General features: G+C 42.6%; 1 protein-coding gene across 1 annotated transcript in view; it reads right to left on the bottom strand.

Annotated features, from left to right (window-relative positions):
* Positions 1-22,876, bottom strand: part of LOC142996137 (neural-cadherin) — a 189,234-nt gene that overhangs the window by 120,031 nt on the left and 46,327 nt on the right. Inside the window, exons 2-6 of the mRNA XM_076147040.1 lie at positions 17,219-17,416; positions 15,322-15,547; positions 13,439-13,643; positions 7,480-7,591; positions 619-868 (exon numbers count right to left, since the gene is read on the bottom strand). Coding sequence (XP_076003155.1) covers positions 619-868; positions 7,480-7,591; positions 13,439-13,643; positions 15,322-15,547; positions 17,219-17,416 — 991 coding nt within the window. The remainder of the gene's footprint in view (positions 1-618; positions 869-7,479; positions 7,592-13,438; positions 13,644-15,321; positions 15,548-17,218; positions 17,417-22,876) is intronic.

Raw genomic sequence — 22,876 nt, forward strand, 5'->3', positions numbered from 1 at the left:
GCTCCTCAAGCTTAATGTAAAGTGACGTCAATTACTTAGCACAGCAGCACAGCTGGTTCAGCCAGCGAGTGCATGTTAAACTGCTGCTGTGCTGTTATCCTGTATATATATATTCCCACAGCACAATACACAATCTGAATATCAAATGTACCACAAACCAGATCGTTTCACCTGCACATAAAGTAAAACTGTAATGTTTATCAACATGTGGAGCCAAAACACATAAAACTAAATTACAAAAGCGCAGGTCATTGAACTCATCGTTGATTCAGTGATGATTAGAAATTGGAAATATATACCTGAACAAAATTGTTATTTTCATTTGTGAATCAAAGGGGTATTTTTGGGATAATAACTGAACCTTATTATTGAAAGAAAAATAATTTCTTCCATAGTTCCTTTATGTGGCATTATACCATTATTCTCAAAACACGATAATTCTTACTCTTTCTCTTTCTTTTATATTCCTGTAACATTTTTTGGAAATGTTTCGTTCCGACATTATTCTCGAGAGATATTGCAACCAAATTCTCGAAATATCATTTTGGGATTTTCAACAGTGTCTCCAATACTGTGGGACATTTCAACAACAACAACACATGTCTGACTCATACTTACATGTGCTGGGAGAACTCGGGTGCCTCATCGTTGACATTGGCCATGCGGATCCGTACCGTGGTGGTGCCGGTGCGAGGGACTTCGCCCTTGTCCACGGCCATCACCACAAACTCGTACAGGTGGTTGGTCCTCTCGTAGTCCAACGGGCCGGCAGGGAAGATGGTCCCATGCGGCGAGATGGTGAAGTCTGTGCTCAGGGTGTTATAGGTCAACTCTGCATTGTCTTCAGAGTCGCAGTCGGTGGCTGACACTACAGAAGACGAGAGCACAGAGAGTTAATATAAGGGCCCAGTGAAACCCAAACCTCTGAATGTATGACATGTATTTATGTTGGAGTAAATGAACTCACACGGTATAACACTTCACCTTATGCGACACGAAACCAATGCTCCCACTGACTCAAATCTTTTGTTCTTTAATACACACCAAGCAGCCACTCTTATTTGCAAAGCAGTCTTTGAGTGCACTGTCATTTTGCAACATTTCTGTTCCTGCATCACACATTGGGAATCTATGAAGCAAAGGCTGGCACGGCCTGGAATTGATTGCCTTGCTAAAACTGAAGGCGTCACCAGGGATTTGGATAAGCATATTTTCCGCTAACAAGTACATTTCGCCATCAAACTCTCAATTCTCCAATTCATCTTGCGCCGCACTGGGCACACAAAAACAAACACACACATACACACAAATGTGCATACTTTCAAGAAAGTTTTTTCTTCATCTCATTTAGGCCTTTATTGCTACGAAGCCCACGGGAGAGGAGCACAACGTAAACATTTCAAGCAGGTTGTGTACGATTATGATACAAGAATCAAACACATTATATTTATCCTCACACTAACTTTTGGGTGTTTTTATTTGATAAACTTGGGTAGATTTACATGATGCTACTTCTTTTGCAGTAGAATAAATACATACAGCATATACATATTAGATACTTTATTCTAGTCTTAGTCATTTTGCATGCAATTCACAGCAATCACACACACAATTGAAATTTGTCTTGCACCCCCTACATATCACACACACAAACACATGCACTACAGAGGGGGTGCAGGGCAGCCATTCTTCGGCGCCCGTGGAGCAGTTGGGGGTTCGGTGCCTTGCTCAGGGGCACCTCGGCAGTGCTCTGGCAAACTGGCAACTCACTAGCTACCAGTTCACTTACTTGGTCCATACGGGACTCGAACCGGCGACCCTCCGGTACCCAAGCTGAATCCCTATGGACTGAGCTACTGCCGCCCCCGACAGTGTTAATGGACTGTGTTACCCTTCTGCAGAGTAAAAATCTAATTATTTTAGTAGCCACAATCTCAGTATTTGAAATAAAAATGTACCTACATACTTCATAATTCGCAATGATACTGAAATGGTGGCATAACATGCATAACATCAACATGAGCTACAGACGTTTTCCATTATTCAGTGACCTCGATCCGAACGATTCCATTATTTCCATTATTCCCATTATTTTTCCATTATTTTCCATTATTCCATTATTTTTCCATTATTATTTACATGATTAATTTCACGCGTTAAGTAATTTGATTGCTTAATTGTGTAAACAAATGTGGTCGAAAATTGTTGATACTGTAGACTGCAACACCCATTCCTTTATCATTGTGAATAAGGACTAAAAACTAATTGAGAAAATCACGACGCGTAGCAACGTCAATACATTTTAAGAGTATTCTCTTTAGCCTAATGATCTTAACAATGAGTCAGTGATTATGATGGTTAGTCCCTAACGATCAAAAGACATACTGCTGCGGATGGCTTCAAAATTAAAGGATAAGATGTCGCATCCCTCAAAGTCTGAGAAATCAGTTCACATTTGGGGCAAGGGGATCAATATAGGGAATCAAAAAGGGGTTGGGTAAAATGTGCTGGTGTGGCTTTACTGTGTATGCTGTGAGGCTTAGTACCATGGCAACAGTGTCACAGAGGCCTAGCTCAAGCATAGTCATGTCTAACAACACCATTGATAAATTGCTGCATTATCAACACCCTACTGCCAGAGTTGTGTTATGTATGGTCATGTCTGTCTAGAATTGGCCACAGTCGCACACGGGATCACAAGTTGGATAGTAAGACTTAGTGATGGCTCGCCCCGCGCTATACATTGCTGCATACCAGAAAATAGGTTTTGCTGCATTCTGGCTGAACAGCGGCTGCCCCGCTGCTTTACATTGATGAATAACCACTCATCTATCGACAATTAGTACCAAATGAATTGTAGTGTGTGCGTTTGTGTGCCCAGAGTCCAATCTCAAACACACGTGACACATCAGTCAATATTTAATTTGCGAAAGTACAGATTTGTCCCCTTTGTTTATTTATCAGCGAGTCGTCCTGTGATCGCCAATCAGCTCAGTTGCTTTGGCATGGGGGAGGGTGGGGCTTGGGAGGGGGGGCGGAGGGGGGGGGGGGAATTGCAATCTCGGGCTGATTTCATTCAGGTACGTCATCATTTTCGTGGAGGAGCTTTGATCCTGCAGGAGACTCGCATCTCTATGGAAAGCAAGAATAAATGGCTCGCTGGTTGTGCTGCAGTTGTTGTTTTTTTTCAAAGTTTGCTATCGTGATTGAAGTGATTATGGGATTAAACTAGAACATGATTCATGTTTGCTGTGTTCATTGAAATCATTCAGTCAAGGAGGAGAATGAAATACGTCTACATTTAAACAAACTGCCACTCCTGTAATCCACTGACTACAGTTAATTTTTTTTTTTCAAGAACTGTAAACAAAGAAATAATGATTTTTTCCAAATGTTAACTGTTAAGCTTAGTTTTTAACCATATGTGTATTCATTTGGAAAATGATTTAAGTTATGATGAATTGGCAATCGCATTTTTCAAAATTGTCTTGCTTAAACGCTTTCACTTTGACAAGTAACTCCTACAAATTGGGAAAAAGTCAGTCACAGCCTCTTTTTCTATCACAAGCACACACACACACTCATACAACAACCCCATATCAACCATCAGTGAGCACACATTGTGTACATTCTCGGCTTCTGTGCTCTTTACTGACACCCCATCGTGTACAGTGGTATTGCATGCTGACACTTACATTAACCATATGGAAGAAATGAACCAAAGAAGTGAAACAGAGGATTACAACGTGATTAACGCAGCATGGACTGATGCACCCGTGTGCATTTTTGGATTTGTTTCAAGTCAACATTCGGCTCCACATCTGCTACACGACTTTTAACAGAACGTAAACTGTACATAAACTGTAGATGCCTGTAGACGTTCCAGAGTCCGCATTTTTAGACCAAATACATTGCAAAAACTTGTCAAACCCTGCAACCCTGCCTGTTCTAACTGTGGACTGTCAACTTTGTTGACTCATAAAGTGGAGAAATACAACACAACCGCGTCATATTTACTGTATAAAGTGGCCATTAGACACGGGTAAATGCTGTACAGACATAAGCATTGTGTGTCCCTGTCAGAGGGTTACAGGAAATAAAAGTTTAATAATGATACTTATATTTACTCAGGAGAACTGTTGTTGTTGCCTGTTGACCATCTACAGCAGGGTTCGGGAACCTCCGGCCGTTTGGTCTGGCCCGCGAGACAATTCTGGCTCCATGATGACGGCAAATAAATAATTACACTGTGATCATAATCCCCCCCTTCAGACCGGCAGATCGCAGTGCAAATTTCGAAGGGTGCACCCCCTCAACAACAGTTTTGTGTTCAATCACAGCACAGATTTTGAAGCTGAGGGCTGATGGCAAACTCAAAATGGCCCACGATAGGAAAAAGGTTCCCCACCCCTGATCTACAGTCTGTGATCTAAATTGCTGTTACTTAAAAATCAAGTGGTCCTATATTGCATTGTCGCATTGAGCGTTTGGCTCTCACGACGGCTTGGAATCGTTGTTTCTATGTTTGTGCCGAGTGGTTTTACGACATGCGCGCAATCACTGATGTCGTGTTTGTCACGCTGAGTGTTGCACGCTTGCCGATGGCTTTGTTCTTGAATGTTCCATTCCAGCTTGGCGCATGTCGATTGTGCCGTACTTGATTTATTCCTGCGCGTGGAGCCGATGTGACACAGTGTATCACCTAACCGCCTGACTTGTGTGTCAGAGCACGTTCACCAGAGGTATAACAGTGCAGCAAGAGTAAGCATTAGGGCGTATTAAAGGAAAACACAAACAACATTGTCAATACAAATCTTACACACAAGACAGGTGCCAGAGTAGGCATGTGTGTTCCTGAACACGCACGTACTGTGTGTAGGAATACATTATCTGACAGGGTGAAGGGCTATGTCTAAGGCTACATCTAATACCACAAGCACCAGGCGTAGTGTTTGTTTATTGTTGTGTATGCATTATGTATTAGTAGTGTATGTATATGTTTAGTATGTTTAAGTGTTTCATCTATTCAGCAACTTTGGACTTCCACCTAAGAGGTAATGTGGGTGTTTGTTTGCTTGTTTGTTTGTTAGCAGAATATCTCATATTTCAACAATCCTGGGAAGAAGCTGTAACTGTTTGGTGTTGGTCGGCCTGATGGTGGCGCTGTAATAACTACTTTAGCTTTTGGCCTTTGACATTAATTGCATCCACACAAACAGCCCACACTTCACCAGATTTCCCATCATTTTGAATTTTTTATTTACCAACGTTTCGGTAATCTCCTTAAACAATTTTGATCAATTGTAACAAACATTTTCACATAGAGTGTTATCTTTGTTTTTTTTATATCCTTTAACAATTTACTTTTTTGCAAGTTGGCTGCCAAATGTGAGTGGGCGTGGCTTGAAAAATTGCTGCATCTCATAAAGAATGAATCACTGTACTTTACAAACATGGAGGAAATGTGCACTACATGTTTAAATAAACAAACAAACAAGAAATGTCAATCGACCTGATGGTGGAGCAATGAAAACAACAGTTAACTTTTGTCAGTAATGTCAAGTCTGTTGGTTTAACCAGTGAAATGTCATCATTGAGAGACAGAGACATATTGGGAAGACGACTCAACTCAAATGTATTCTTCGCTGTAAAGGCCATCATCAACACCATCATCATCGTTTTCACAGCACACTGATACTGTATAATCTTCAGGTCTTTTAAAGTCCACAGCTGCTTTGCTACACTCTGAATGTATCTAATCCCTGAGGAAACTTTTGTATACCCATTCGTCCACTAACCAGGCGATGGACGACGAAAGCGAGGACGGTAAATCAGATGGTGTATTTATCAGCAGGAACACTGCACGACTGTAAGAAGAACAACAACGCTGTAAACTCCAACGCCAAACATTTCCGCCTGCAGTGGAAGCTAATGAGCACCTCCAGTCGGGTGTCCTAACTGCAGTCATTAATAATTTACATACTATCTGCAGTATATTATCTGGCTGCATATTGTACTTATCATTACTCATTCGCAGCTCTGTTGGTAAACGTCCGCTTCATTTTTCACGCCCACAGCCGAGCAAACCAGACCCGGTGAGAGAAGTATTCATTAACTTTCAATAAAGTATTTTTTGCTTTGGGTTGTAAGCAAGATTTAAACATGATGGGAGACAAATGCATTACATTTTACTAAAATACTGCATTCAGTTTAGATGTTGAATGTTCCTCGCAGTGGTGCGAGCTCTTATGCACGGCGGACGGAATGAAATTGCGCAGTCTGTCGCCGTGTAAATATAACCGGCCTTCCCCTTCTTACTTTACAGCCGCAGATCATACGAATGCTGAGCTATTAGGCAGCAGTTAGCATTATCATTTCCACACATTTGAATTCCACAGATGGGAATCTGGGCCATTACAGAAACTTCAGTAGCTGGACTGAAGTTTACAGCTTCTACCTTTGACACGTAGCTTTAAGCCTTTTGTCAGATTACTTACTAATTTTCCTGCCACTCAATTTGTTTTTGTCGATTCCTCATTTATCAATCTCACTGAACAACATCAGGGCGTATTTATCGCACAATTTACAATAATTAGGAGCAATTTGGTGTGATACAGATACTTTTTTTCAACAGGAAAAGCAACAGTTTCACATGACAAACAAAGTCATCAAATTCTATTATAATGACATGAATGTTGTTATCAGCCCAAAACACTTTTTGTTTACACTTTGTCGTTTGGCCTTGGCAGATGAATGAACTGTTATGATTGCTCTCCGTTTGTTTTTGATTTGTGAAACTATCTGAACAACTTGGAGTGAATAAAAGCCAATACTTTACTTATCCGGCAAATCCTTAAATGAAATCATAATGATATAGTAAAACATTCATACAGACAAACCAAGCCTGCCGTTTGACTGTTTGTATATAAATCCTCCTACTTAGGCTGCTTTTTAATTGAGCACTGGAGCTTTTAATAAATAAATGTGAACAACAAAATAAAACAAAAGCAACTGACTTCTTCTAAGTGAATAAATAATTGAGAAGAACGCCAAAAAAATAAACAGTTCACCTCGACTTTCTTGATGTAAATCCAGATTGTAATGGCTCTTTGTTAGAGATAACGTTGACCATATTTCATGTTGGCTGAAGACTACAAAACACTGCAACAACTAATGGAAGCAGAACCAAGATGTAGAAACGCTGTATATCATATAGCATGGCCTTTCTGTAAACGTACATATTTTACAGACGTCTTCTAATTCAGAATCGCTGCTGGTTGTCAACAGTGAGATATACATTAGATCCAGCTGATGTTACTTACTCCATAGATGCAGTCTGATCACTACGTACTGCAATCTTCCTCAATCAGTGAAAACACTAATGACGTCCATAGTGCCACTCAGATGGCCTAATTTGATAGAATGTGCATTTGCATAAGTGTGCAGAGCAAAGAGACAAGCACGCAGTGAGAGATTCACCTTGCAGCAGGGACGTTGCTGTGGTCACGGTTTCTGGCACGCCGTCTTTGCTGTAGATGGACTGGAGGAATTCTGGAACGCAGTCGTTCTCGTCGACAATGACAACGCGGACCTGTGAGGGACAGAATAGAATGTAAGAGTCATCACACCATTTTAATCATCCCACCCAAACCTTATATTTGTTATAATCTTATGTTTGACTGTTTCGCTCACAAACACACTTCAGTACTTTTTGTTACACTGCAGAATTAAAGGACGCATACACCAGGGGGCGACAGGGGGCCTGGTCTTTTGAGTTTGCTCAATGGTGGAACTTCACCACCGAGTTGAGACATGAGATCAATTGCAGCAGCAATGCCACCATCATTTAAACATGATATTTTCATATTTAGTATTATTTCTAGAATAATAAGCAGTTTGAATGAGTTAAGATGTGTGGGAACTATGAGCATATTTAGGCTTTTAACAAACAAGTGAAGAAGTAAAAACATATATCACAGCAAATTGTGCCTTCAAATGTTTGTTCTAAATCAGTGTTGGTTAGTGTGTGTGTGTGTGTGTGTGTGTGTGTGTGCTGTACCATCCTAATGAAGTCATTACATTCACAGTCTAGTAATTTCCACTTAATTAACGCTTTCCCGGCATTCTCTTAATCAGAGGTTATTGTTATTTATTGAACCTGCTGACAACGAATAATGCGCAATTCTTTTCTCTTTCCCGGCAAATTAAGAGCATTTAGTGCAAATATATTAATTTCTGGCAGAACGTTCACACTTTAGTGTTATGTTATACACGGCTGAATTGTTGCGTTATGCATCATCCACTGCTGGGACAACTTCCCAGCTTCCTGTGCCGAAACTATGCTAAAAAACTCCATCACCAGGCATTGCCATTGGTGTTCATGCACTGACCCTGGCCTTCTGGTGACTCCGCCCTCCTAGTGATCACACTCTCCATTATTTGCTTGATTTAAGTTCTCCCTCAGTTTGCGCTCCCTGCTGCAGCGTCGGCACCATGGGGTCTCCTCGGTAGGTCAGCACAGAATGCAATCTGCAGCTATTTTATTTTTTTCCCACAAACCCTCGGCTAAAAAAACAAGCGCAGATTGTGCAAGAGTCTGTGTGTGTGAGTTTGTGTGCTGTATGTGGGGCAGCGTGCGCGTGAGGCTGATCAGTTCATCAGGGACACAAAAGACACCAGATGCTGAGTGCCTGTTTGCTGCACTCAGTGACAGAGGGCTGGCAGCGTAGCCTCTCTGACCCCTTGCTCCATTTTAACACACCGGTGCCCCTAACACACACACACACACACAAACACACTGTAATATCAGTTAATCCTTCAGCAAAGATCAGCATCAAAGCAACAGACAACACAATAAAACCTGAGCAAGTCAACTCCCCGGGGTGATTTGTGTGTTGGCCGCTGTCCGTCAGACTGTGTGTGCCTGTACGGGTGTTTGGATACCAGCCTGTGTGTGTGTGTGTGTGTGTGTGTGTGTAAAGGCTCAGCAAAATATATTAACGCACTTGTGTGTGTTTATGTGTGGGTGAGTGAAGGCTGAGGAAAAGGAAGATTGAATGAGAAGAGAGGGGAAGTCAGCTGTAATAAAGCAAGATGAGCTAAAACACACACATGCACACACACGCGTGCACACACACACAGAGAGCAGTGCAGGGCAGCTGCAGGCAGGTCTCAGGCTGGTTAGGTAACTAATGGTGCCAATGAGCTATCACTCCTGCAGGGAGAAACTTGGAAACTACCTGCAAATTAAAGTCATGCTCAGTGAGTTCGGTCCACACGGCACCGATACACCACCTCTGCTCACTCATTTGGCAGAGACAGAGACAGAGGGAGAGGGAGAGAGAAAGAGAGAGAGTTCTGGAACGCCGAGTGCGATGAAAAACAACACCGACGCTGCAAGAAACTGCAGCTGTGGCACAAAGTCTAAACTCGAGTTTGCTGAAGAAATCGGTCCAATTTTTTATTTTTTTTCCTGTTTTTTTTAGACATTCAGTGTGTTTACGCCTTAAATAACAAGGTGCTGCTTCAGACTTCAAGCTCAGTTTTCCAGCAGGCACTTTTATTTACACCGACTAGAAGTTTGTTGGGTTGCGTGTCTCGTTTGCAAGATGTTTCCTGTTTAAAATCCAGAAGAAACTTTATGGATGAAGTTATGTGATGCCATATATTGTTACAGCTGTGGTGTTTAGACCACAGAACACAGAACAGGAAGTGTTAATTCAGCGATTCCTCATCTCCGATCCCCGTGTGTTCGCTCTTGCTAACACGTCTCTGTGTGGCTTTTGTTTGATAGGGCAGTCTGCCAACATGATACACACACACACACACACACACACACACACACACACAAACAAAAATACACACAACAAACACACACACACACACACTCCAATCTCAATCTCAATCTTGTCAGACTACAAACAGCTTTAAGAGAAGTCATAAATCGGAGGCTTGTGTAGTTTTTATTCCAAACGGGTACGACGTGTTTTGTTTGTCGCTGGTCTAGACAGACTGTGTTTGTCCATTATCGGGACTTGTGATGAAGCTCAGAGCAGATCGCGGTCACGCTAATGAACAATAAAATCTGACAAATCCTTTTAATTCTGACTTTTTCCTGGCCGCTGTGCGAGTACTTAAACAGATAACATTGCCTATTTAAAGGAACAAGACAGGAGGAGCGGAAGGGCAGCGTATCAAATATTTACATTTATAGGTGTCTACCACGCAGAGTGCCGACATGAAACTGTTTGCCATCTGCTGCCGCCGCAGGCAGATGCTGCGGGGGCTTCGCAGAGAGACAGACGCGTCCAAGCTCGACGTGTTTGCCTTCAAATTAGGGCCTACGTGGAAAGATCAACAACAACCATTTCTTGGAAAATGTTGGAAACCGCGCACCATTTATGGTTCAGGAGACGATTCTGTGAGTGACTGCAGGTTTGTCTGCATCAAATCAGGAGTGAAGCGGCAGTAATCAATAGGTTAATGGAACCTCTTGATGATCAATACTAGCGATTACATCCTCCATCCTACCCAGGAATCTGACCCAAGGCCCTTATTTCACTGTGAAGACGTTTTATTGTAGCGATATTGTTTGTAGTTGCACCATAAGGTATGAATCTATAAATTACGGTGTTTAACATCAGCATTATCCAATTTCTAAACCTCCTTGATTGAATAAAACACATCAGCGCCGGGGGGATAATCACTAAACCTACGGTAAATTACTGTTAATGGCGTCGCCTCGCATGCAAATCGTTGTTTGTGCAGAAGGAGTTAATGCTGTAACATAAACACAACTCTGAAATTAAGGCAATATCTGCAATGTGATGTTTAAATCTCTGGGTGCCGCCACTTTTCGTACTCTCTCACCCTCTCAGAAAAACTGCGAAGCCATCAGGCAACGCTGATTAATTGGCAATGGCGGCAATTTGGAGTGAATTTCCACGGAAGTCTCCTGAGGTACAGATAGCGCATTAATCAAGTTGTTCTCTGTCGGCCTGCATACACAAAACGTCAGCGCGCAGCTCCTTGGTGAGCACAAACGTTGGCGTGGAGTTTGTCCCGGGCTACGCTAATGCTAAAGGCTATTGCCACCGTACAAGCGTGGTGCGTGCTGTTCAATAATAGTGTGAAATCCTGCGCTCAATCTATGTTGTTGCTATGCAAAAGAGCACAGCTTTGGAGCCAAACTTAGCAACCATTAATGAGGCGCCCATCGTATTTTTTAGCAGAGCGGCGAGTAGAATACAGCGGCAGCGTTTAAGTGCTTAGATGTTGACTGTCCATCTCGCCGCCAATATTTACTGTAGAAATACATGAGTCATTACTTGGGCCTCCATTCTCCTCCCCGCTTCGCTATTACGTCGGCTAATGGATGATGCTGTAATTCTCTTCGGCATGCGGCGAGGTGCAAACATCAGCACGCCGCCATTAAAGCTCGGTGCGTCCGCGGCGGCCTAAGCTGTGGACAGAACACGGATTACTCAGAGCTGCTCGCTACAACGCTGATTAAACGTCTTAAACGAATGTGGCGTCTGATTCAGTAGTTTGGATCAATGTTTGTACTTTAAATTCCTGGATAGTTCTCGTGGTGCAACATATACAGTAATATTCAGCGCCCCCAAGGTGAATTCCAGACAAATACATTGATTCTATACGTTATGCCTGGAACTGATAGTCTTTATTGGTCCACTTATGCTACAGTCAACGCTTGCCGGAGCAAATCTATCATTCTGACCTAATAATATATTGTTTTAGACTCTTCACCGTAAATCTCCTCCCAGGAACGTACAGATATGTTGATCAAATTTAATATGAGGGGGGTGGGGGGAGCAAGAAGAGGAATCAGGATTGCGCTCGATTCTGCAGGTTTTCCATCATCTTTCCATCATTCGCCATCTCCTCATTTACATGACAGTTAGACTGACAGCAAAGTGATTTTGAAAACAGCTGCGGCTTTGGAAAGTCTTGTGGTCTCCGCTCTGCTTTCATCCCCCCATTGTTTGTGCAGATCAAACAGACGACCTAGGCGGATGCTTCCACTCAGAAGATGTGTAACTCAGCCGGGGATTTGCGATGGTCCCATTAAGGGGGCAAACCCAGTTCATTTCATTATTTGTCACGTGTTCAGATAAATGTGTTGTTTTGAGATGGAATCGACAGATTTCTTGGCCCGTCATTGTGTCCATACTTTCTATTAGTGATTGACTCAGCAGGCAGGGGTCAGAGGTCGCTGAATGGCTTTCAGTGGATGGTAGGACTGTGTGTAGAAGCTTTGAGTCCCTACCTGAGCTTTACGGTGTAGCGAAGTGAGTGACAAAGCTCTGGAACTATGGCGAGGAGGACGCGCGCTCACTCCTGCCATCTGTTGTCTTCCTTCCATCCTTTCCTCCCATCCTTTTCCCTGCATCAAACCTGGAGATCAATCATCCTTAACTTCCTCTACAAACACGCCTCTCTCTGTCTCCCGTGTTTGACTTTGCTGGCTGATTGTCTCTGTGTAGGCCACACAGGGCCCGGGGTGGACAGATCAGTGGAGGGAGGACATGTTTTAGCCTGAGGCCGGCGTGCTGATGGAAACCAGACCAGATGCATCGCTGCCTGCAGCGGTCAGCTGCTGTTTGCCCTCACATCCTGACAACATGAGGAAATCCCAGCGCTTTCATTCCAGATAGTCAAAACTAATGAAACGGTATTTACAACACAATCTTCATACTCTTCTGCAAAAACTAAAAGAAGCTTGTTGGAGTGTTTTGCTTGTTTTTATCGTCACTGCAATCAATTACAGTAATGTTCAGAGCTTCCCACAAACAACCTGAGCAGCAATCAATTCCACTAAATGCATCCAATCAAACCTATACATACACACACACACACACACACACACACACACACACACAACCAATCAGGCTGCAATAAAGTAACAATTTAAACAGCAATTTGAAATCAATTAAACAATAATTAATTTAGAAATAACAGACAACAAAAACAGATAATGACAATACTGTATATCATTATTCATTATCGTAAACAAATTAGTTGTTTAATCCACCTGAGATTTTACAACCATTGTCTGGCCATTTTACAGTAATGTCTATATGTATATCTGTATATAAACTAAGATTAAGATACTTCATTCTAGTCATTTTGCATGCAATTCACGGCAATCACACACAATTGATATTTGATGGCCGACATTCTCAATCTATTAAGTGAGAATATTGTGGAACAAATCAGATCAGAGGCAGCTGCTGTTTGCATGACAAACACACAACGGCCCTGTGTGTTTGAGTGTGAGCACATGGCCAAAAGCCTTGATCAGACAACCTTATGGTGTCAAAAACAATCTTAACATTTGAACAACAACCAATGACTGAATTTGACAATGGAAATGAATAATAGAACAGACACACACATAGATTTACTCATACACACTGACCTCTGCTGCACTGCTCATGCTGTCTAGGCCCTCGCTGGCTCTGACCAAGAGCAAGTAGCGATGCTGGTCACTTTCATAATCAATAGGCCGCGTAAGGCTAATTTCGCCTGTCTCTGGGGCGATGGAGAAGAGGCTGCTGGGATTGATGAGGAGGCTGTAGCTGATGGGCCTCTTCTGGAAGGACACAGCAGGCGTGACCAAGAAGCTGGGGGATAGAAAGAGACAATGAACACAAGTGAATAACTGAGTGGTAAAGAGTGCAGTAGATCAGTGTACAGTGTGTAGCATCGATTTCTGTGCAGCTTATAGTATATATAGTGTGTATATAGAATAGAGTGGAATATAGTACAGAGTGGAGAGCAACAACAAAACAGAGTAAACCTGATGGGAGCAGGGCAAGGGAATAGTCAAGAGAGGGACATCCCTTTATTGCTGAGGAGAGTGGAGTCGGGTTAAGTACGGTGCATTACTGTACAGAAGGAAGAGTAGAGTGAAGACGCAGAATGGGATTAAGTGGAGTAGATAAAAAGATTCAAGAAGAGATGAGAGCAGAGTAGACTGGACAGAAGTGCATTTCTGTGTGGCAGAGACGGACTTGGGACCCAAGTGAAGCATGGAGGAGTGGAAGTGGAGTGGAAAGAATCAGGGAAAAGGTGACCTGAGCGAAGCTGAGAGCAGAGCCAAGTGACAGGTAGATAACATAGCGGTCAGGTACAGGGTGGCAGACTGTGGTCCAGAAGAGTAGACCAGAGCAATATGATGTTGCATATTTGGCGCTCAATCTGTGGCTTTTGGCATATATTGCATGAAGATACTGACGTAAACAACAAACGCATTTGAAACGCAACTTCATTTCCCTGGTTTGTCAGATCTGTCAGTCAAAGTAAAGACGCTGGAGGGAGATAATGAGACCCACCCAAAGACACTAGCTGCAACCACGCTGCTACTAATAGCTACTGCTACTCAGACCTCAGCATCTTAAGAAGACATTTACCTTGCATGTCGAATGGTGTAGTTGTGTTAGCGTATTCTAATGCATAAGAATAAGCGTGTGCAATGGAATTGGTTGGGAGTCCGCTGACTGAATAGTTTAACTTGTGCAGAACAGCACTGTGTGTGTGTGTGTGTGTGTGTGTGTGTGTGTGTTTGTGTGTGTGTGTGTGTGTGTGTGTGTGTGAGAGAGAGAGAGAGACAGAGACAGAGACAGAGATCATCCGTAGCTGGGGGTCTTATACTGTGTGTATATCATATATATGAGCTTTTTATGAATTCATCTTTTCGAACACGCAGGTGATGTAAAATTGATGATTTTTCAGGCAGATAGTACACATGAATCATGAATCTTGACGGTGTGCGAGCAGAATGCTTCTATGTGATGACTCACAGATTTGCATGGGTGTACTATCATTGAATCTTTTCTGACATATTTCAACTGAGAAAACATCTTCCATACTTATGCTATAATCATTTGATGTTATTTCTGCCACAGAACGCTTATAAGTCGCAATGTTTAGCGACACTTGCACAGTGTGTAAGAGCTGGCAGCAATTACAGCAAATACACAGAGAGCACAACACATTTATACACTCCTGGGGTGCATAAATAAAAATACCCGCTTCGGTTAATGCTGATATTTAATTATTAGGAATATAGGTCAACAAAAGAACAAATGAGATAGTTTTTGGCAACGCATTAAAAATGTAGAAGAATTCAAACTGAACTCTTTTACAATTCACTCTGCTCAACCATGAACATAGTGTAGTATCCAGATGCACTCTGTGTGTGTCTGTGTCTGTGTCTGTGTGTGTGTGTGCGCGCGCGCGTGTGTGCGTATGACGTGTGCGTGTGCGTGTGTGTGTGTGTGTGTGTGTGTGTAGACTCACGGTTGCCCCTCAGGTGTATTCTCCGGTATGGCGATTGTGAAGGAGGCGTTGGTGAACTGCGGCGGTCGGGCTCCGGCCACCACAGAGATGACGGCGGGGGCGCTGCGGCTGCCCAGGCGGTCTGCAGCCACCACCGTCAGCAGGTACTCACGGTCCCGCTGCAGGGGGAGGCCGGTGGTCCGCACCTGGCCGTTCTTCCTGTCCACCTCGAAGCGACCATCGCCACCTGCAGGAGAGCAGTCGCGTTCAGGCCCAACCTCTGAACTTTACCGGGACATTTAACACGTTTTGATCGCAGCAGAAGACACGCTCACACAGCAACACCCCCAGTTACAATTATAATACATATATTAAATACTCTGTCTCGGGTCCGTGATACGGCTGATATCAGAGAGGAAAATGACACACAACAGAATATTCATTTGGAAATTGATAGGAATTTGTCATTACGCTTCAGCCCACTTATTCATTCATAGAGGTATAACCATTTCTCTCGAAATAACTCTCGCATTGGCGACGGAGATTGTGTTTTTTAATAATCACTGATATGTCAAACAGCAGTATGGGAGAAATGAAGAATATCGCTTTAAATGTTCGAAATATTACAGTGCAATCAAATGATCAAGGACTGATCTCTTTCTGTTTCTCTCTCTGTCTACCTCATTCTACCTTCATGAGAACTTACATTCGCATGATAACGTTGCCATTCACAGCTATCAATTCCTTTACCCAATACTCCAACATTACTCATTTGTTGTTTTGATTCATTTATTATTTGATAGTGTGCTTTTCCCATCTCCTAGGTTTTGGGAAGATGAACAGAAAGACAAGAAGAATCCCAGTAATATCAAAGGTGCGGACTGGATGTGACTTGATAACTAGAATGCCAAGAAACTGACTCTGAATGTGCTTAATTCTTCATAATATTTTGATATAAGCAGCCCCACTTAGGTGGCTTAAGAAGGTACAGTGTGGAGACAGGTAAGCTTTACTGTTCTGGAGGTCCATCAGCTCCTGTTGCTGCTTTTTTCCTGTTTATTTATCTCATTATACATTCAGAGCTCACAAGACATTACAGCCTCACTCCCCATCAAAGGCCGGTTTAATGTATTATTTAACAGCTTGGGTTTGGTGAAGTACCACTTCCATTAACAACCTTGTCGCTGACTGTGGTTATGAATCAATCTGGATAACAGTTTCACTCACACTGTTCAGCGTCCACACCCCAGAGCATAATTAAATTCACGAGCAGTGCACAGACGATAACAGAGAGCGGCGATTAATGCTTTGATGGACAAAGCATCAACCGAGACGACAGCAAAGTTGGCTTTAGGCGGTAAATGTTTGCCTTGTTCTCGTCATTTCCTCTCAAACTCTGCTCTTGGTAAGTCCCATGGGCAAACTGGGACACAGCCTCTTTACAGCAAGTGGTTTTACATATTTCAAAAATAGGCAGGGGAAATCATTATATAGCAGACAATAAGAAAAAGCAATTACTTTGTGTGGTGGAGAAATAAATAACAGTGGTAGATAACTGCACAAGCATAAAACACTTAATTGCACAGTGGAGTCTAAAATTTCAAGAGACACTTTGAAATTGCTTAATTCTGAGGCACAGAAAGCATTTATGAGTTGAGTCAGCGTCATTCACAGACAGAAAAAAAACGAAAAGTACAAATTATAGTAATAATACTAAAAGTATTTCTAAGCACATGTATAAATTGAGATTCATTTTGAAATAGGAGGCTTGCTCCGTTTTTCATGTAAGTACAACCCTGAAACTTAACTTCAACCTACTACAACGCTAATACATATTTACTACTTCATACAAGAAGCACAGGAAGGAAGATAAGTTACATACGATACCAGATAGATGCAGGAGGGTGAAACTACGTACCGTCAGACAGGAAGTACTCCACTTCACCGTTGTTACCTTCATCCCCATCCTGAGCGTGGAGCTTGTACACCAAGGAACCTGCTGGGGCATCAGGGGGAACCACGGCGAGGTAGGGAGCAGGGATCATGCTCCACTCAGGGGCGTTGTCGTTCACGTCAGTCACAGTCAGCTCCACTCGGACCAAGTACCACTCTGGACCTGACGGGAAGAGACAGGGGAGAGGATTATCAACTGAGCAGGATCAACGGTGACAAGTATCGGGCCCAAGCAGATGTCTGATGAGTGATAGTACTTCTAACCAATTTGTTTAAGAATGGAATTCAGGGATTCAGATGTCATCTGAATCTAAGACAACTGTGTAAGTCTTATCAAAAATTGGCCCTTTTTGGTGAAATTGCAGCCTAATAACGTTTGAATTCAGGGGCCTTGCAGCTGTGGCTGATTGTCGATTGTCGATTCAGAGACTAGAGAATGCCTGTGTGTGGATGGCTGTAAAACAATTGTGTATAACAAAGTAAGGCTGTTAGAAAAGCACCGGCAGAAGAAATGTGGATGGATCGATTTTCAGAACAAGTAAGTAGTTTGGAGGAAAGCAGCAAGTGTCACAGAACAGGATGAAGAATGAAACACAGAGAAAAAACCTTGCTGGTTGTTATAGAAACAGAAGGCCAACAAAAGGTCAAAGACGGAGGAATTACGAAAACAAAGAAAAAAGAAAACAACGAGCAAGCAATTGCATGAATCAGAGGGCATAAAGGAAAGCATATAAGCAGACATCAAAGGAAGATAGAAGAGCAGAAATAACCAATGACAAATAAGAAACTGTCTTTTCACTTGACTCAGTTCACTCCATGCAGCTGAATTAGTGTCTCTTTCTCCCTCTCTCTCTCCCTCCCTCCCTCCTGCTCTGTGGTCCTAACAGATTCAGAATTAATTGGCAAAAACACAATGCAGCTTTGGGGAAGAAGGGACAGCATTGCCCAGATAATAAATCACCCGGCTAATATACCGAGCCTGGATGCCAAAATGCGCCTCATGTGCATGCACTTACACACTCGCACACACTCCTCTCCCCTCTAATAAAGATCATCAGTGGATTAGTGCCTAATGAAGGACCATACGGAGATACAACTTGGTACTTTTGCCATTCCTCACACTAATACATCTCACTGGATCTAATGATATGTTGCAATCCCCAGAAACAGTGGGAAGCACAATTACTAATAACGCCATCGAGGGCATTTCCATCGCCACCGACCTCATTTGCTCCAGTAGCTTGTGAGTCAGTGCATAGCTTTCTGCGCTCTTTCTTGCCACTTTCTTTCTCATTATCTTGTTTGCAGGAACACGTCAGGAGTCCATGGTCAGATTTATGCGCCAGCATTACGAGTGCGTGCTTCTGCATGGCCAAGAGGAGTCTCAAACAATAAATGATTTTCTTCAGAAGCAGAAAAACAATTACAACAGCACAATAACATACTTAGCCCATGATTATCCTTCATTCATATAGGCATGTTACACATTCACCCTGGATGTCCAGCAAGTGACCTGCAGTCTGAAGTAGTTGACCTGGCTCAGGGGATTATTGACTTACACTGATGCCAAGATGTTTGCGAGCCCAACCTCCCTGAACCTCCAAAAGAAACAATAAGAAAAGACAGGAAATTCATTTGAAACCCACAAAGCCAAGCCGATCCCCTATCTCTACCACGACAACAACAAGGAGTCAGATCGAGACGTGTCCAGTGTGCGTGACGACGTCGGCTTTAACAAATCCAGCCTAAATATCAGCGACGACTGAAACAGAGCAGTTCACAGAAGAGAATGGCTGGGTAACTCGTCGACAGACTGCTACAGCTCTAAGCCGTTTCCCAACAAAAGAGACAGAGCAACAACAAGCGGAAAAAAATATTTCAACCGCTTATCGTAAACACAAAGGGTCAGCATCACAAATTAAATCAGTTTAGTGGCAGCTTGTTCGTGGCACGGCAGCGTAGAGGCTCCAACAGCCGAGGATATGCTGCACTTGCACAGACAGCTCAGCCTGAGGACATCTTCCCATACACTGACATTTGCCTTAGGCTGCACTTGACTCATCCGCATGTCCAAACTGCTCAGGAAAATTATCCTATATTCTGAAATGAGTGAAAAACAACAAACTTTGATCACCACGCCTGAAATGCAGGTGAACGCTTGCCAATATGTGACCGAGACAATTGAAAAGTTTGCATCTGGAAAGAAAAGGAAAAAGGCAACTTAAAGCTTATAGGCCAGTCTAAACTGTGTAATCTCCAACCTCATGTGTCAGCACAAACAATCGGCAGAAAAGCCTGAATGATAGTGGCAATAATAAGCCCAAATGTGGCCAAAAAAATTACAATAATGAAAATGTTGATGATGAGTACTACTGGTGGGTACCAACCACATGAACACAACCCATGCTGAAAATACACACACACACAAATGTTGGTGGATAAGAAAAAAACAGCTGGAGCAATCAGAGCACACACATATATCACACAGCCCACTAAACAATGATGATGGAAACCCGGCCAAACCAATCGCCTGTCTCTCGGCTATAGATTGAAATGTCTGCATTTCACGTTACAGGGTTATGATGCTGTCTTCTAGCATTGACACCAGCCTATGTGGAGTCACTTATCAACCAAAATACGATATGCAAGCAGCTGCGAATTAATTTGAGCTTTCGCATACGGAGTACAAAAATGACTTTATTTAATCTACAGAGTCCTTCTAGAACACCAAAGAAACGTTTTATACTAATAAAATGTGGCTATCAATCCAAGACTCTGGTCTCCTTTTTTGGGACATTAAACTAATGTGAAAAATACATTTTGCTTTAAAAAGACAGCATGAAAGAAGTTTAGTTAATTTGGCTTCATAAAGGATAAGAAAATAAACAGCTTTGCCTCTGTAAAGTGATGTTATGGGTTTGAAATTGCCATATTTTACAGGGTGAAATCCACCAGACACCCAACACAACATGTAGCTCATGTTAAACCATTGAAATGCCATGAATGAGTCAAGAGTGTCAGACACATTCTATAACCCAGATTAAACCAATCAAATATGAGCTGGTGGGACTAGTTTCTTTCCCACTTCTCTTCTTATTGATGCTGTCCACAAGGAAATAACAATAAAAGGACGTTGAAAATAAATCAACTGAATTCCAAGAGCAGCTCAGTGTCAGAAAATGTATGTTCTAAACAAAATAAAAAATAAATTCCAATACTTTGAAACGCGGTATGGAATAGGAGTTTTACTCAACATATCTGCAACATGGAAACCTGAGTAAATGTTTACAATAAAACAAGGTCATGTTTCATGCAAAGTGATTTCAAAGGGAAAGTCAATAAATAGGCTCGGCTGGTTTACCTCGGAGAGCTCTGATTTTGTTTACAGGTATGCCCTTATGTATTCTTGTCATGTGTCTGCTTTTTGATCCGATTTTGCTCATTTTGATGGACTGTAATCATTGATTTACACGTTGGTTGTTAACTCCCGGCAACCTGGTGCTTCCTCACTTCCCATAGCACTGAAAAAGCATCAAGTCAATGTTGCAGGGTGCAAAATAATCAACCTTTACATCTTGATTGGATGTCTAATCGTTACATTAAATATACACTCTTTGTCCTACAGATCAAGCGTTGCATCTGGAGAAGACTCGGCAATGCTCGTGATTACCTCCTCAACGCAATCTTTGGTTCGGACCGTTCTGGAAGAGCCTGTGGATAATCCTCACGCGGCCCAGACGGAGAGTGGACTGGAACATCTACGGATATCCATAGTATCCCTCCTGATCCTCTCCTCTACACTCTGACAGAGCTTGAAAGGTTTAGCGGGGGAGGAATGGAAGGAGATCCTCAAACCCCAGCGTGCCGAGCTTTGTAGCAATACACCTAAGAAGGCTCGAGACTAAAGTCACTGCCAAGGGGGCTTCAGCAAAGTACAGAATAAAGGCTGTCTGTATATAAATGCCAATAAACACACATTTTTCCGGAAGATCTGTTTTTACTCTGTTGTTATGGAGATTGTATGCAGACTGATGAGTACAATGTCAATCTGTTTCAGACAATAAAGACTTTGTTCATGTGTCTAAGCCCTTGGAGGAGCAGCACACGTGGGCTAAAGTGGCTCATTTCTCACTGTTTCAACCTTTGCTTTCACATAAAACACATTCAGTGCCCAAACTCTTTTACAGCCAATTTCTTTTGCTTACTTACACACTGCTTTGGAAATGGCTGCAGTTGAATTAGGCAATTTGCTGCATTTGCCAGGTTGCCACTATTGTAAGCGGGTATGTTGAATGTGTTATATTGCCAGGCCTCTTATATGGGATACGAATAGGTCACACACATCAATACCATCCCCTGGCAGGAGCAAACACTGATTGGCCTCTGATCCTGTCCAAGGTTTTTGTCACTGATATTTCGAGCAGTTTGAATACATGTCTGTCTGTGCGTGTGCGTGTGTGTGTGTGTGTGTGTGTGTGTGTGTGTGTGTGTGTGTGTGTGTGTGTGTGTGTGTGTGTGTGTGTAAATGTTTAAGACAGGAGAATCAACCATTACCCAACCGTGTAATGGGACTTGAGGCTTTCAGAGAAGACACTCTGTTAACAGCTTACGAATCACCCTACACCCCAGCCTCTCCTCTGACCCCAATCAGCACCTTCCTATCATTCCTGTTACCCAATGTTCCCGATCTCCGCCTCTTCCTCATGCTCTACATTGTGGTGACAGTAACGACCGACAACTTCCCCAATGTCTTTCAGCTCCCCCTCCTTACGCCCCAAACAACACCTTCACCCTGAGTGGGGCGGCATTTGTGTCTACAGCAAGTCACACAGTATGTCATGGCACAGAGAGAAGGCGAGAGACAGGAGAGGAAGAGGAGGATGGCGAAGAAGCCAATTTAATTAAATGTCCTCTTTGGGGATTACAAAAGGTTATTTGGCCCTCACTGGTAACTGCTCCATCCATAATCTGTTTTAATGGAAAACTATGGCAGCGGGAAAGACTTTTTTCACTTTTTACATGTAAATGTCAATTAAAACAAAGTTATACAGAACAGAGAGAAGGACAGAGAGAGCGAGAAAGGGAGTTTCCGTTTCTGTTTTCATGTTAATTGCAGGTGATACGCAGTTACACAACAGCTTCACTGTTTGTTAGTGGCATCTCAGCTTTTTTATCTTTGATAATCTTAATAGCCAATAATTATCTCAAACAAAACAGATAGAAAAAGGTTTATGTGCACTCACGTCTCGCCGTCACCTTCATTCTGTTAAAAGCTATTAGCCATGATATCCTTAAAGCACCATAAAACAAGGTGTTGTCAACTATTTAGGAGTGGTAATTACTGACACCTTAATTAAGTGAAAACTAGGTCACGACTGTGTGTGTGTGTGTGTGTGTGTGTGTGTGTGTGTGTGTGTATGTGTATGTGTATGTGTGTGTGTGTGTGTGTGTGTGTGTGTGTGTGTGTGTGTGCGTGTGTGTGTCATCTATGAAACTTCAAACTGGATTTGCCACCATCAGAGGACTTTCAGTTTTTTCAGCAGGAATCTTTGTGATCCTGTAAAATTTGTATGTCTGCGTCCTGGGATCTTTTTCATGACACTAATTTCAAGGCAAATTTCTT

This window comes from Genypterus blacodes, unplaced genomic scaffold (assembly GCF_046128005.1).
Source record: "Genypterus blacodes isolate CSIRO-AG114 ecotype Tasmania unplaced genomic scaffold, CSIRO-AGI_Gbla_v1 ptg000036l_1, whole genome shotgun sequence".
Taxonomy (NCBI): domain Eukaryota; kingdom Metazoa; phylum Chordata; class Actinopteri; order Ophidiiformes; family Ophidiidae; genus Genypterus; species Genypterus blacodes.